Raw genomic sequence first — 15,512 nt, forward strand, 5'->3', positions numbered from 1 at the left:
GAGAGATAAAATCTCTCTCTGTTTTCCTTGAATCTGTTTGCCTCTTTGTGGAAGGGAAGGGAGGTGCTTCTCTGTATGGTGATTTAAGAGGTTAAATCAGTATCTCAGGATAGCCCAGGGAGGGAAGTTCTGAGAGGGGGAAGGTGGGGGAATGGTTTATTTCTCCTTGTTTTAAGAACCCAAGGGGTCTGGCTTTTTGGGGTCCCCAGGGAAGGTTGGGGAGGTCAGAGTGACCCAAAACACTATATTTTTGGGTGGTGGCAGCCTATCAGATCTAAGATGGTAATTAAGCTTAGGGAAATTCATGCTAGTATCTCATTTTCTGAACTCTAAGGTTCAGATCTGAGAAAGAATGCTATGACACTGCTCCACACGGTTAGTGGCTGTGGCCTTTGACTTTGTGGCAGTAGATCATCCCTATAACACAAGAGTCAGATCTGTGCTGCCCCAGGAAGTAATTAATCCCAGGCTGCTACTACACCTGGGGCCCCCACCAGGCACTCAGCACTGCCCTGCACCATCCTCCAGGGGAGTCACAAGCACCAGCTAATGTATGCTTTCCCTGCACAGCGTAGTCCTGTATACACACCCCTGAGGCTGAAGGCCTTGATTTATCCACAGTATGGTGGGTGGGGGTGGCGATACAAACCGCACCCCAATCCCTACATGCTGCCCCATCAGTGGGCCACTTTCCTGCCCTGGATGAACTCCACTTTTGTTAACTCTTCACCACTCATTCAATGCTTGCCCTCTCTGCTGAGCTCAGCGCCGCTGTGATGATGATGGCTTTTGTAATGTGTCCACTAGAAACTGGCCTGAAAAAATCACCAGCAAAATAGCTGTCAGAGGGCTTACAGTTTTCAGTCACTACTGACCCAAGCTGGAGTCACAAGAATGGCCATACTGTCCCACACCAATGGTCCATCTAGCCCAGTATCTTGTCTTCCGACAGAGGCCATTGCCACATGCTTCAAAAGGAATGAATAGAACAGGACAATCAAATGATCTATCTCACATTGTCCAGCCCCAGAATCTGGCAGTCAGAGGCCTAAGGACACCCAGAGCATGGGGTTGTGTGTCTGACCATCTTGGCTAGGAGTCATTGATGGACCTATCCTGCATGGACTCATCCTATTCCGTTTTGAATCCAGTTACAGTTTTTTAATCCAAAACACCCCTGGCAACAAGTTCAATAAGTTGACTGTGGTTTGTGTGAAGAAGCACTTCCTTTTGCTTGTTTTAAAACTGCTGCCTATTTATTTAATTGGATTACCCCTGCTTCTTGTGTTATGTGAAGGGCTAAATAACACTTCCTTATTCACTTTCTCCACACCAGTCACGATTTTATAGACCTCTATAATGTCTGTTCTTAGTCATTGTTTTTCTAAGATGAATTGTCCCAGTCTTTTTAATCTCTCCTCATAAGGAAGCTGTTCCATCCCCTTAATCATTTTTGTCTGTCCGTCTGTCTACCTTTTCTATTTCTCATGTATCCTTTTTGAGATGGGGCGACCAGAACTGCACACAGTATTCAAGATGTGGGCTTACCATGGATTTATATAGAGGCAATGTGATATTCTCTGTCTTATTACCTATCCCTTTCCCAATGATTCCTAACATCCTGTTCGCTTTTTTGACTGCTGCAGCACATTGAGTAGATGTTTTCGGAGAACTATCCACAATGACTCCAAGATCTCTTTCTTGAGTGCTAACAGCTAATTTAGACCCCCATCATTTTGTATGTATAGTTGGGATTATGTTTTCCAGTGTGTATTACTTAGCACTTATCAAAATTACATTTCATCACCATTTTGTTGCCCTGTCACCCAGTTAGGGATCCCTTTGTAACTCTTTGCAGTCTGCTTTGGACTTAACTATGTTGAGTAATTTCGTATCACCTGCAAGCTTTGCCACCTCACCGTTTACCCCCTTTCTCCAGATCATTTATGAGTATCTTTAACAGCACTGGTCCCAGTGAAGATCCCTGGGGGACACTGCTGCAAACCCCTGAGCTAGAGGAGAAAGCCATTCCATGATTTTGATGGACTATAGAAGTGATGGAGAGCACCTGCAGTGGATTTAAAGTACACATGGGAACCCTGACCAGAAAGAATAGGGCATTAGCCACAGGGATGGAGGCTTGTATGGGAGGCAGGGTCTTGTATCCTACCTTAGCATCTTCCTGGGCTAGCTGGTCCAAAGCTGCCCAGTCCAATTGGATCCCCTTTTCTTCAATCATCAAGCCAATCAAATCTAGGGGGAACCCCAAATTTCCATACAGAGACCAGGCCACCTCCACTGCAGAGAGACAAGAATGAGAACACAAATTCTAGGTGGCCATGGAGAGAACACACAGCAGGGTCATGAAGGGAATCTCTTGCTTTTTCTGGGGGTAGGGGGTGTGTGTGGGGGGGTGTCTTCACATCCCTAATGAGATACTCAGGATCCCCCCCAGTCTGTGGAGCCAACAAGGACTGGCTGCCCATTTCATCCCATCAGCAGTACTCTAAAATCACAGGGATTCCAACCCTCAGCTCCCTTGGGACTGTGAGAACAGATGTTTTCATATAGGTTTGAAAGCATTTGCTCCCATAAGGAAGACAACGTGGTGCATCTTGCCGCTGCCTCATTAGGTACATGCAAGAGCTCAGCGGAGCACGTGCCCATAGGAAGGCCTCAGCACAGTGGCAGGGTGTTCCAAATACAGGTAAAGTGAGCCGTATCAGCACACAGTCCTGCAAGCTCCTGAGTCATACAAGAAAGGGTGTCCGCTGGAACTCCCCCATTGCCTTATGCTACCAAGTACTGAATCACACAGATTAGTGAGTAGGCGGGGAGAAGTTGGTTCAAATCTGCTCACGCAGGAAAGGGTTAAGCCACACTCTCCCTATCACACCCAAACATGCTCCTCCAGGTGGGTACTGCGTTAGCTGTTCTACCTTTGTATTTGTTTGGAGCTGGTCATTGCAGCACCTACGAACCAAAGGGGCCCCTTTAGCAGTGACAAGCGCCTGTTTGCTCTGGTGAGCAAAGCACTGAGGCAGTCTTCTCAAAAGCGTTTGGGAGATGGGGAGTGCCACTGATGGAGCAGAAGCACCTGCTTCGCAGTACCAGCTCAGAGCATGGGACTGGTACTGTATTGCCCCATGGCAAGGCAGCAGGTAGGCAAGCATCCATCGTAGCTCTGATTTGGAAGTTGGGAGGAATTCTGATTCTTTGTCTGGGGCAGAAGGGAAGGAGAGGTCATTCAGTGTGCACCTGTAGCCTAATACTGCCTAGCGTTCGGCACAAAGACGGGAACAGCAGGCCACCAGCTGTGGGGAGGGTGCCTGCTTCCAAAGCTCTCTCCTTCTTAGCCCCAAAGGCCCAACACAGTCCAGCCCTCGCCTGAGACACCCTGGCAACAAGGGCTCAAGCCACCCTTAACCACTGGCAGATGCCAGCTGCTGCTCCTCCCCCCCACGCTGCACTCCCCTTCCCAGCAGAATCAGGGAGGGACTCACCTGGGAAGAGCTTGGAGGGACCCATCTGCTGCAGAGTCCTGTCAATGATACGCCGCCCCCGCAGGAGGGAAGAGAGAAATGCAGCCTCATTGTCATTGATAATATTCATAATCTGCAGGAAGAAGAGGAGCAGATTCAGCCTCCTTCCCTGTGGGTGAGCTCCACCACTGCTTTGCTCAGCCCCGCCACCAGAACCCAGCCCTCCACATGTCTGGGAATGGTAAGAGTGGGTGCCAAAGGAGGCTGCTGCATTTGCTATCACTGTCCATCTCCTATACCTCAGCTCTGGGCTCATGGCTTGCAACCAGAGCCAGCTCCAGCTTTTTTGCCACCCCAAGGGGCAAGGCGGGTGGAAGCTGCGATTGTCAGCACTTTGGCGGCAGCCCTACCGCACCACTTCATTCTTCGGTGGCAATTCGGCCACGAGCCCTTCGCTCTGAGGGGGACTGAGGGACCTGCCGCCGAAGACCCAGACGTGCCACCCCAAGCACCTGCTTCTTTTGCTAATGCCTGGAGCTGGCCCTGCTTGCAACAAGGACATAGTTACCTGGGGTAGCTGCCTGTTGAGAGAGACCAGAGATCAGGCTAACAAGGCACTCCAGGCAGGTCATCCACATTTGCAAGCCAATGAAAATTCTGCATGAGGTGCCCAGGCCTAGAACAGCAGTGCACGTTGCTGGTCAGGACTGAGGGGCATCAGCAGAGCTGGGCAGGGAGAAAGCTTGTAAAACAGCTGCCCTTATGATTTCCAAGCATCTAGTTCCCTCTTTAGCTACATAACTATTGATGTTACCACTGGAGGGGCAAAGGGTTCCTATGCTGGGAGGGAACCAGGCTCATGGGCACATGGCCCAACTAAGGCCTGGGCTTTACTTTAGTTCTGCAGTCATAGGGGCTGCTGGGCTTCCTTGGGCACCAACCAGCCAATCCTGGCACAGGAGAGATCCCTTCAAGATCAACAGTCAGCACCCACAGGAGAGTCCACAACATGCCCCTGGCTAGTTCCCAACTCTGCATGCAGTATCTGTGTCCATGCTCTGTATATCTGTGCCCCATTCCCTCCCTCTGAGAACACGGCCATGCTGGGGGTAGGGCAAACTCATCCGCTCACATCCCAAAGAGATGAATCCCCCACCCCCACTCCATTTTGATAGCATGCTAGGGGCTGCAGTGCAGCACTTCCAAGAGGTCAGGGATAATTAAAGAGGCTGGTAATGATTCCCATGATGGGTTACTAAAGCTTCTCTCCAGCAGATTCCATGCTGCTCACCTGATTTGTATTCTTCCTCAGCTCCGGATAGGTATCTCCCTGCAGAGCAAATTTCACCAAGCATCAGGAAACAGCTGTATGCAGTGTCAATACAACCACCACTCCTCCCTACCTGGGGACACGGGCCAGTCTGAGCCCCATCCAATACAGCCTTTGCACTGGCCCTCTCCCAGATGGCCCCATCTCAGGGATGGGTCTGGGCTAGTCAGATGCCTCTGCACATCTACTGCACCTTCATCTGAGGCTCTCAAAGCACCCTGCAAGTATTAAAGAAGAGTCTCACCTCCCTATAAGATAAGTGCTAGCCCCCATTTTATAGTTGGGGAAACTGAGGCACAGAGCGAGGCAGTGACTTGCTCACGTGCAGACTTTGTCAACAGCAGAGCCAGGAATAGAACCACTTGTTCCACCTCCAAATCCCCTGGTCTAACCACTTTACACCTTGCATCCCAGACAGAACAAATCTTAATTAATTGATACTTTCTGGACTTCCTTGTGACTCTGGGTCGCAGGTTTCTGACTGATACGACAGCAGTGTTTCTTTGGTGGAAGAGGAGGAAGACAGCACCAATGCACAGCCTCAAATACATTTTTCTAGAGTGGGATCACACTTTGATTAATAGCTACCGTTTCACAGCCACCTCTCCAGCCCTTTGATGTTGCATGGATTCCACCTCTCCTCCCATTCGCTGTTCCATGACATCTCTGTGGCAACTCCAGCAAATGCTTATGTGCAAATGTAACATTAGGAAAATATTCAATGTATTTTTAGTTTCTTTTTGTAGAATTTAGCAGGAAGAAACAAAAGGGAGGAGAGCAAGCACCATATGACCAGCCAGGTTTCTAGAGACCAGTTTGGGAACCACCACACTAGAGAAGTGTCTATGCTGGCAGCCCATCTCTCTTCTTTCACACTCACGCATCACGCTGGTGCTGAACGTATTGTTTATCACAATGGGCCCTGAACCTACAGAAATAAGGCTGAGTGTCATTGGGATAAACATCTCACAGAGTCAGAGATCACCGCTGGATATAGTCTTCTGGTGCAAGCACTGGCAAAAGAAACTACTCCAGCTGGGAAATATCTGGCTGTATGAGACCCTGGCTGATAAGCAAATCTCCCTCCCCACAGGAAGAGCCCTTTATACTTACCAGAACCTCCACCACGGCAGGAACCAAGCTGGCCAGGAACCCAGGCGGAGCGTGGAGAACTTCAAAGCAAAACCGGACAGCCCTGCGCAGGATGCGGCGCAGCACCAGCCTGCAGACGGGGAGGATTCCTAAGACAGCCATATGAGTGGTCCCAACTAGCTCCCCTTTCTTGCCCAGCCCCCTCCATGACCCACTCACAAGCCAGCTCCCTCCTCTCTACCCATTCCCTTGCCCAAATCAGCTCACTCTTTTTGCCCAGATCCCTGCACACAAAGCCAACTCCCCATCCTGCCCAGGTCTCCCCACAAGCACAAACCAGCTCTGCCTTCTCCACCCATATTCCCACACACAAACCCAAACACCAGCTTCCCCCACCTCACACTTATTCCATCTGATCCCTAAAGGGCCAACTCTGCATAACCACACCAGTTTCTCCACACCCCTCCTGTCCTGTATCCCCTCTAGTCTCTCTTACCTCCATCTCACTCCACTCAACTCACCCATTCTCCCTCCATCCACTCTACTGCTGCTCGTACTCTCCTCCCCTCCCCCCATTATCATGCATCCTTACTCGGCCCCGGACATGCCGGGATACACGCCGTCGGCAATGCACACGGACAGGGTGCGCACGTGATCCGCCACCACACGGTAGGCCATGTTCACGGACCCGACATCGGCCGCCCCCACCAGGCCCTGGTACCCAGGCCCCCCGCAGCCCTGTGGAGGGGTGGGGATAGAAAAGGAGATGTTTTAGTGGAGGCACCCAGCTCTGAATGGCACAGCTGCTCCAAAAGGCATTTGGCCATAACCTCTGCGTAATGTTGCTCTGGGTGGGTGTTCTCAGGGCTGACCCCTGGGAGGTTCCTGTCTCCTAATGCCAGGTATGTGTCCAATTCTCTTCCCACACTCATGCCAGTCTGCCCTGCATGCCAAGTGCTCCCCATTAACACCTATCTGGCATGTGAGAGACCAGGGCTCATGTATGTCACAGGCATCGTGAAACCCAAGCTCTGGCCACTTGGGGCAAATAAAATCCGAGGCCATTTGTAACATGGGTTATCAACTCTGATGTCCTGGTTAAATTCCAACCTGGAAATTCTCTCCTGTCTCCCTAAACTCCCACTGTTCTTCAAAACTGGACTCACGTCCTGTCCTAAGCTGCTGTGCAACATTGCTGTGTACTGTTTTACAGCTGCTACATCCCACCCCAGAGGGGGCTGCATTTCAATGCTCAGCAAGTAATCTCTACACACACACAGAGTGGGAAGTGCTTTAGGCTCAGCTGTGACCCCCTAGCAGCTGATCATCACCTTATGGATGGCATCCAGGATGGGGGTGAAGAGGTCTGTGTCGTAGTTGGAGCGTTTGCTCTGCAGAACCGTCACCAGCCTTTCTAGGCCCATCCCCGTGTCCACGTGGTGCTGGGGCAATGGACGCAGACTCCCATCAGTCTCTCTGGCAACACACCAGCCCCCATCCAAAACACAAGCCAGAGAAGCAAAAGTTAGTCTGAGCCCAAGTGCTGATGAATCTTGGTGGAGTTGGGAGGGGACACAGACTGGGGATGGAAGCAGCAGGGCAGCGTACAGGAAGGGGCACAGAGGTGACTCAACAGGTGCAGCTACACAGCAAAAGGGGGCAATCCCCAGGACATGACAAACAGGAGCAGAAGCAGGACAGGAGAGGTCTGTGAGACAAGGCAGAGATGGAAAAAGCAGCAGGGGAAGAGGGGACAGCGGTCAGGCCAGATGAGAGCAGTGGGGAGCTAGAGAAAGGCTCCTCCTTGCCCTGTGTGCTGCCATCTGCTAGCAAGGAACAGGGACTCCTCGAACATAAATGTCTTTAGTGAGGTAAAAGTCTCATACTATGGAAATGAGCCTCTGGGGCAGCCCCCAGCAGCCCAGTACCTGCTGTATTGCATGAAGACCAGGTTCCAGATCTCCACCACATCAGGGCTGTCCTGGTTCACCAGTCCTGCCGCGTGCCTGCTGCCACCCACATGGTCGTAGTGGATCTCGGTGCAGGGGCCGCAAGGGCCCGTCTCACCCATCTCCCAGAAGTTTTCCCTCAGTGGGAAAGGAAGCACGTGACTGGGAGGCACCCTAAAAAGGAAAGCAGCAGAGTTGACAGGGCTAGGGTAGCAGATTGTTCCCTTCAGAGTGCATGAGCTACAGGCTACCAGGGGTCAGGGAGAGGAGTCTGGGGGAATTCTCTCTCTGACTGTATTGCCATCTCACCTTCCAAACTCTATAGGGTTAACTTGCTTCTACTCATAGGGAGCTGAATTAGCCTCCCCCCTCTTTGCTCCTAAATTAATGACATTCTATTCCAACAATGGCCATTGAGCAGAAACAAACTGAGTCACAGCACAGGGCACCCTGATCACTGCTGAACTTGGCCAACAGACTCACTTTGGCACAAGCTGATGTGGGAGATGCTTCTTCCACTGGGTCAATCGATCGGTTTCCTTCACTGGAGCAAACTCTAAGGGTCAAGATCTGAAAGGTGCTGAATAGGGCTAGAGAGAGAGAGGCATGGGGCCAAAGGACATGTGCTGCTGCCTTGCTGTACAAGCAACCCACACACACCAGCACTTTTCACCAACAAGCTTCTTCCCTGCCCTGGAGTAGGGTGGATTGATTTAAATCCTCAATTTTTATCAGCAGGTAGAAAACCTTGATTTAAACTTAAATCATCAATTTTAATTTTGTTTTGCATTTGTACTTTTTAAGTTATTTTCCTAAAGAAAGGCTGATTCTCATTGTTGGTAACCTTTAAAACATTTTGATCGCAACTTAATATAGCCTTTACGCTATATCCGGTGCTTCTTTTGGCTAATCTGGAGGATCCATTATACTTATGCACATATATTTAACCAATTATATATCTTAATGTATGCATATTCAGATTCTTAATTTAAAAATGTCTATTATTGTAGAAAATGATGCCTATTGCATTTTTTTAAATATACAATATGAAAATAATTTTTTAATTGTGTTTTGTGTCAAGCTCAATTTGGATGGAAGTTCAAATTCAATTATTAATGCACAAAAACAGCATTTTAATTTTTTTGACTGAAAACAAATGTGTTGGATCCTTATTTGTTATGTATCAAAAAGTTTATCAAAATGTTTTTCATTTAAAAACTAACTGATTTACTAAACAAAGGGAGTATTATTTGTAGTTAGTGAATTTAACTGATTGTTTCAGGTCACTATGTCGTTCAGGATTTTAGAACTAGATCTCATCCTCTCATACCTAATTTATAGTATATTGGAAGAGGAAAACAAGCTTTCCTGCTTTTTCAACTCTCACCTGAAAGTTAAGAAATCAATGTAATAGTCATTGAACTGAGCTACTTGAATAAACCGAAACGAAGAAAATATTATCTCTGTACCTGCAGAACAGGCTACTGCTGTCAGAAGTTACGGGCTTCAGCCAATGTGGCAGGAGGGGCGGGGGTTGGGGCTGCAGCCATGGGGAGCGGGGGAGGCTTCTGACTCTCAGGAGCACCAGGGCTCAGGCCTTTAGATCTAGGAGAAGCACTCGGGTTCAGGGCTTCAGCCCCACGACTCCATTCCCAGTTTTAGTCCCGTGAGATGTGCTGGGGCTTGTGGCTTTAGCTACGGGGAAGAGCTGGGGATGAGACTGGTGCTTCCCTCATAGCTAAAGCCCCAAGCTCTGGCACCCACTGAAGCGGGGAAGGGAGCCCTGGCACTCCCCACAGGGCTGAAGCTCTGAGCCCCACCCCTTGCCCAGAGTCCTGACCCTCCCCTTATCTTGCAGCGTCAACCTGGGGGGACCCAAAGCAGCCCACGGACATGGCAGTAAAGTATTTGCTTTTGTGTGTGTGTGTCTCCATTGCAACCTGATTACTTCTGGTTCCAGAAGGTGCCCTGTTGACCAGTAAGTCCGTAACTCTGCTGTTCATATCTTTGAGGTTCTACTGTACCATCGACTGTGGTAGTGGAATTGTGTGGATATCTTTACTAAGGACAGGACTGAGACCACCGGTCTTATTTCACACTGGCCAGACAGTAATCACTTTGACTAACCCACAGCTGCATTTGAAGTGGCAATCTAGGGGTAAGACATCTCAGGGCTGTCGGGCCACTACTGAATTCATAACAATCCAACTGAACAGGACTCAAATAAGACAGTCAAAGAAACAACGGATCCTTTTCGCTTGCACACCTGTATCCAACAGCTAAAGAGCAGGTGAGTCAACTTGCATCTCCCATCTCTGCCCATGACACCCATCCCACTTCTCTCATACACTTACCCCAGGCTGAGCCATATGTCCCTGGTTTCCTCATCTGGGCTCAAACCCAGTGAGGCATCTCCTCCAAAATAGGTGATGTAGAGATGGTCTTTTGGGATCTCATAGATCTGTGTTAGGAGCTCCCATGCCATGCCACATGCCTCCTCCTGAATGGATTGAGGAAAAACAAAGCAAAGCACAGCTATTTAGGAGCACCCAGGTGAGAAACTCCAACTTAAGCATCAGGGGTAGAAGGAAAGGGAATCATACACTCAAGAAGCTGGTCTTGGCTGCACTCTCCCTTTGCCATTCCATAGCGTATTACAGAGTGTTAAGGGGCTAGGCTACCAAGGCAGGCTTTCAGGTATCTAAGTAAGGCAAGTTATTACCTTCCTACTGGTGACCTGAGTATCCCAGGATGGTCTGTCCAATAGGCGGCGCACTGTGAGTTGTACCCTCTTGCAATGGGGACAGTCTTGATGAGTAAGTCAACAAGGGGGACATTAGCACCATCATGGTGACATTTGAAGTGCGGATGTCTGTTCCCCAGGAATTAGGCTGCAATCTCTACCCCAATTTGGGTCCCAGACTCCATAGCCCGTTCCACGAACCATGAATTTCTTAGCCCAAATCATCTGAAGCTGGCATCATTTTCTTTGGCTAATTCCTAGAGCAGAGATTCTCAAACTTCACTGCACCATGATTCCCTTCTGACAATAAAAATTAATCCATACCCTAGGAGGGGGGACTGAAGACCGAGCCCTGCTGCCCTGGGCGGGGGTGAAAAAGCTGAAGCCCAAGAGTTTCTGCCCTGGGCAGTGGGGCTTGGGCTTTAGACTTGCTGAGGCCCATGGCCAACAACAGCCTTGGCAACCCCATTCAAATGGGGTCATGGCCCACTGGGGTCCCGACCCACAGTTCGAGAAACCCTGTCCTAGAGGTGAGCATCCAATTCAGGGTTCCCATCAGAGATGCATTGTTTAAACCCGGGAGGTCAGCAAACCTTTTCCTAATATGGATCATATTTTAAACCAGAGTTTATTTCATGGAATCCTTCCCTCCCATTTGGTGTCACCCATCCTCTTCCCCTGCCACTCTATTTGCCATCACATACCATTTTTATGAGAACTACACAAATTGCCACTTTCATGGAAGAATTAGCTAAATATTTAATGTATTGGTAGCTTCTTTTAGTGTGATTTGGCAGATGTAAAATCAGCCACTCTCCACAGAATGACAGCATGTGCTCTGCTGACTATGGTTAGGAACTTTTGGTTTAAATCATGGAACCTGCAGCAAAAAAAATCTCAAGCTCATCAGAGCAGCTGAAAGAACATGTCTGGTACAATTATTATTATTTTTACAGTGCCACAGAGTGCAATTGACACTTTACAGCAAGACCTGATCCCTGCCCTAAGGAGCTCATGCTCTAATGTCTCACTTTGAAGTAATCCCCAAAGGACCAGTTCCCCAGCATCTCAAAGAAGGTGTGGTGGTAAACATCTCGGCCCACATCATCCAAATCATTGTGCTTCCCACCAGCGCGAACACATTTCTGGCTGTTCACCACACGCTGGTACTGTGCCAGTTCACTTCGGGGATGTGCTGTGCCCAGCAAAATGGGCTTGAACTAAAAGGGAACACAAACAAAATCATGCCATGTTCATAGAGTTTCACAGAGATGCATCTGTTTCCATGAAATCTGTCAGAAAGGCTTGAGAGAGACTCTTTGGCTGTGTGGTTAGTGCACTGGCATAGAAGGTAGGAGACTCAGGTTCAAGTCACTGATTCAGAGAGCAGAATTTTTCATCCCAAATCAAGGCAGAGCAGGACTTGAACCTGAGAGTCTCCCACAGGCCCCCTCCTCCCAAACACATTCCATGTTTGTGGAAAACATTCCAAAGGTTTCATTTTCAGTCCAAGGTGGAAAACTTCAAAAGGCACTGTGAAGTAGAATTTTCAACTCTAATGGGAGACTAAGCACTGCATATTGCATTGGTTCCCATGGCAGATGAACTTAAGGATGGGCTAGTGATCCAAGCACTGATCTGGGATCCAAGAGACCTGGATTCAATTCCCAGCTCAGACACAGACTGTGTGTGAGACCTTGAACAAATCACTTAATCTGTCAGGCAGGGACAGCCCTCTCCTGCCTCACAGGGGTGTTCCCTGCAATGACAGTGAGGAACCTAGATGCTATGCTGCTATTTTTTATTTACAGAGAGATGCAATGGGGTGAACTACATGCACAATAGATCCATAGGTGCTACCCAGAGAAGCGGCTGTAGCCCTTTGCCCCGATGCAGTATGCCACTCTCACAGTGAAGGATGGATCTGAAGAAGTGGGTTTTTTACTCCTGAAAGCTTATGCCCAAATAAATCTGTTAGCCTTTAAGATGCCAGCGGACTCCTCCTTGTTTTTGTGGGTACAGACCAACACAGGCTACCCCTCTGATAGCTAAGGACGGGTAAGTACACCAGCTCTTGAAAGATTTACCAGACACTGGCTGGCTACAGCACTCATCAGCCAGGTGCTGGGGGAGAGGGGGGGACACAACAGGGACTACAGCTCTGGGGCTGCTAAGAGCTCCCCTGGCAGCGAAGACGCGGTTGCGAGATGACCGCGGCTCTGGCCAGCGACAGGCAGCCCCGGGGCTCGGGTACGGCGCAGCAGCTACAGCCGGGAACCCGGGTGGGGGCCGCGTCAGCCCCTGGAGCCGCCTGTCTGCAGGCTCGGGACCCGCCCCACCTGGTTCATGCCCGCGTTGACGAAGAGGAGCCCAGGGTCCCCGCGGGGCCGCACCGGGGCCGAGGGCACCAGCCGGTGTCCGTGCTGCTCCTGGAAAAAGCGGAGAAAGGCCTGGCGGACCTGCCCGGCCGGGGGACAGGCGGCGGCGGAGGAGCGAGCCCGGCAGGAGCCGCAGCGCCAACCCGGAGGGACCCGGAGCAGCCCCCGCATATGGCCTGCCGCCGCCATCTTAACTGTGGGCGGAACTCCTGAAACCCAGGCCCGGCTTCGCTTAGTCAGAGGGAAACCATTCAACGAGAGAGGCGGCAATAAGAGAGACCTCCCTGCCGCAGGGACTGATGGGATCGGGGAGCTGCAGGGGGTGTGCAGAGTTCATCTTCCCAGCAGGCTGTGCGCCTTTTATGGGCCCTCCTGAGGCACCCGGTTGCTCCGCGGGGAGCGAGCTCGGCTTGGGCCACCCTGTGCAGGGCTCGGTGCTCCCGTCCTCTGCACCAGCTGGTGGCCAAGGCGCAGTGTGGAGCCCATGCGGCTTTTCTGGGGAGGTTGTGGCAGGAGTGGGGAGTGTTACTTACATAAACCCTAGTTACTGGCCCATTTCCTTTTTGTCTTCAGTGACAGTTCCCCTTAGGCTTGCCAACTGTGTAATCAACAAACCCACACACCCTTGCTCTGCTCCTGGACCTGCTCCGCCCCTTTTATGAGGCCCTGGCCCACTCACTCCAACCCGCTCCCTCAGTCAGTCACTCTCCTTCACCCTCACTTTCTTTCACTGAGCAGGGACAGGATTGGCATGTGCGGGCTCTGGGCTGGGGCTGAGGGGTTTGGAGGGGGGAGGGGACTTGGCTGAGCCTAGCGCAGGGGGTTGGGGTGCAGGAGGGGTGTGGGGTGCAAGGTGTGAGAGGGAGTTTGGGGGCTGGAGGGGGCTCGGCTGGGACAGGGTGTTCAGGTGCAGGATGGGTGCAGGATGTGGGAGGAGGCTCAGTACTGGGGCAGGGGGTTGGGGTGCAGGCTCCGGCCAGGAGGTGCTTCCTTGGGGTTGCTTCCAAACCAGCAGTGTAGTGGGGCTAAGACAGGCTCGCTGCCTGCCCTGTCCTTTCACTGTTCCTGGAAGCAGCCTGTGGCTCCTGGGGGGGGGGGGTAAAGGGGGAACAGAAGATGCTACCCACGCTGCAAGCTCTGCCCCCGCAGCTCCCATTGGCCACAGTTTCTGGCCAATGGGAGCTGTGGAGTTCACGCTCGGCACAGGCAGCACACAGAGACCCCCTGTCTCCCACCAGGGGCTACAGGTATGTGCTGGCTGCTTCCGGGAGTGGTGCGGGGCCAGGGCAGGCAGGGAGCCTGCCTTAGCCCCATTACGCTGCCGGACTTTTAGTGTCCTAAAATCTCCCGGCTTGGTGTCAGTAGCCTCTGGGAGATAGGGCCTGATTCTGGGATGAAACTGGGAGGGTTGGCAACCGTAGTTCCTCTCCCTGATGAAACAGGACCCTTGAGCATTGTCTACTTGCCTCCTCTCTTGACTGACCTGTCAGCTGGTGGATCTTATTTCTCCTCTAGCCTGTTGTTCAGTTCCACCGATATGGGGCCCTGTGCATCATATATTTATTAACTTCAGCATGCTGGGGCCAAGGTTTCTTTTGTTTTGGACAACGCTTTCCACATCTCCAATGTTCAATAATAATCAGTATTGCTAATCCTGAGTATACAAGCCATGAATCAGGCCCACAAAAATCATGATATTTAACAAAAAATGTCGGGGTCTTTTTCTTTGCCTTTTGGTTCTTGGAGACCTCAGGATACCTTCAAGCCTCGTTTTCAAGTTTTTTTTCCTACTAGGACATAAACTTATTTTTTTAAATGAAAGGTGAGATTCTCAATTAATTCCTTGCTTCCAGGAGCTGGCATTTTCAGAAAGACACCAAAATTTTGTGACAGTTGTGATAAAATCATGAGAGTTGGCAACACCAAATAAAGGAAGAAATCATGTTTCTGTGTCAAAGTTGTATACCTATTATGTTACAGGTAATACCTTTTGAGTCTCAAAATTGAAAAGATCAGAGAACATGTTTGACATCTGTATCGTTCTTCAGGCTGTTTGTGTACTGACAACCCTCTGTGCAAGGAGTGATAACGCTTTCACATGCGAAGCTCTCACCTGAGTTTACAGTACTGCTGGTACAGTCTGTGGGCCCGTTCTGCTGGGCTTGTGTCAGCATGGTGGGTACACATGATAGAGCAGTGGTGGCCATGGGGGAGAGAGCCATGCAGCTTTCTTTCTTAAACACACAATGGGGGTTAGAGATCTGCTGGTTTCTTCCAGCTCAGTTCATTGGCATCATGGCCAAGAAGGTGAGCACTGTAGGATTGGGATCCAAATCCTGCACCCTGGGAAGCACGACATGTCAGGAGCCAGACCTGGGTAGTTATGCTTTGAACATCACTGACCCCTGCCTGCAACCTATGGGAGCAGTAACTGGCCCTAACTTAAGCCGACGCAGCAGCCTGCAACAACAGTCCCGGGGCTGTGGGAGTGGAGCACAGAGCAATAGATGGACAGGCTGGGCTCGCCGCTGAGTTCTG

General features: G+C 50.5%; 1 protein-coding gene across 11 annotated transcripts in view; it reads right to left on the reverse strand.

The window, feature by feature from the left end:
* Positions 1–13,568, reverse strand: part of AARS2 (alanyl-tRNA synthetase 2, mitochondrial) — a 35,901-nt gene extending 22,333 nt beyond the window's left edge. For 6 of the 11 annotated variants that reach the window (XM_030557239.1, XM_030557237.1, XM_030557238.1 and 3 more), the window contains exons 1-11: positions 12,936–13,178; positions 11,628–11,816; positions 10,208–10,353; positions 7,833–8,027; positions 7,236–7,380; positions 6,497–6,642; positions 5,926–6,034; positions 5,401–5,499; positions 4,774–4,812; positions 3,504–3,615; positions 2,171–2,298 (exon numbers count right to left, since the gene is read on the reverse strand). In XM_030557239.1, coding sequence (XP_030413099.1) covers positions 2,171–2,298; positions 3,504–3,615; positions 4,774–4,812; positions 5,401–5,499; positions 5,926–6,034; positions 6,497–6,642; positions 7,236–7,380; positions 7,833–8,027; positions 10,208–10,353; positions 11,628–11,816; positions 12,936–13,163 — 1,536 coding nt within the window. In that variant the 5' untranslated portion in view covers positions 13,164–13,178. Of the gene's footprint in view, positions 1–2,170; positions 2,299–3,503; positions 3,616–4,773; positions 4,813–5,400; positions 5,500–5,925; positions 6,035–6,496; positions 6,643–7,235; positions 7,381–7,832; positions 8,028–9,322; positions 9,532–10,207; positions 10,354–10,575; positions 10,889–11,627; positions 11,817–12,935; positions 13,179–13,507 lie in introns of those variants that run through there. The other 5 variants (XM_030557242.1, XM_030557235.1, XM_030557236.1 and 2 more) reach the window with 5 other exon arrangements.
* Positions 13,569–15,512: the final 1,944 nt, after the last annotated feature.

This window comes from Gopherus evgoodei, chromosome 3, assembly GCF_007399415.2.
Source record: "Gopherus evgoodei ecotype Sinaloan lineage chromosome 3, rGopEvg1_v1.p, whole genome shotgun sequence".
Classification (NCBI taxonomy): domain Eukaryota; kingdom Metazoa; phylum Chordata; order Testudines; family Testudinidae; genus Gopherus; species Gopherus evgoodei.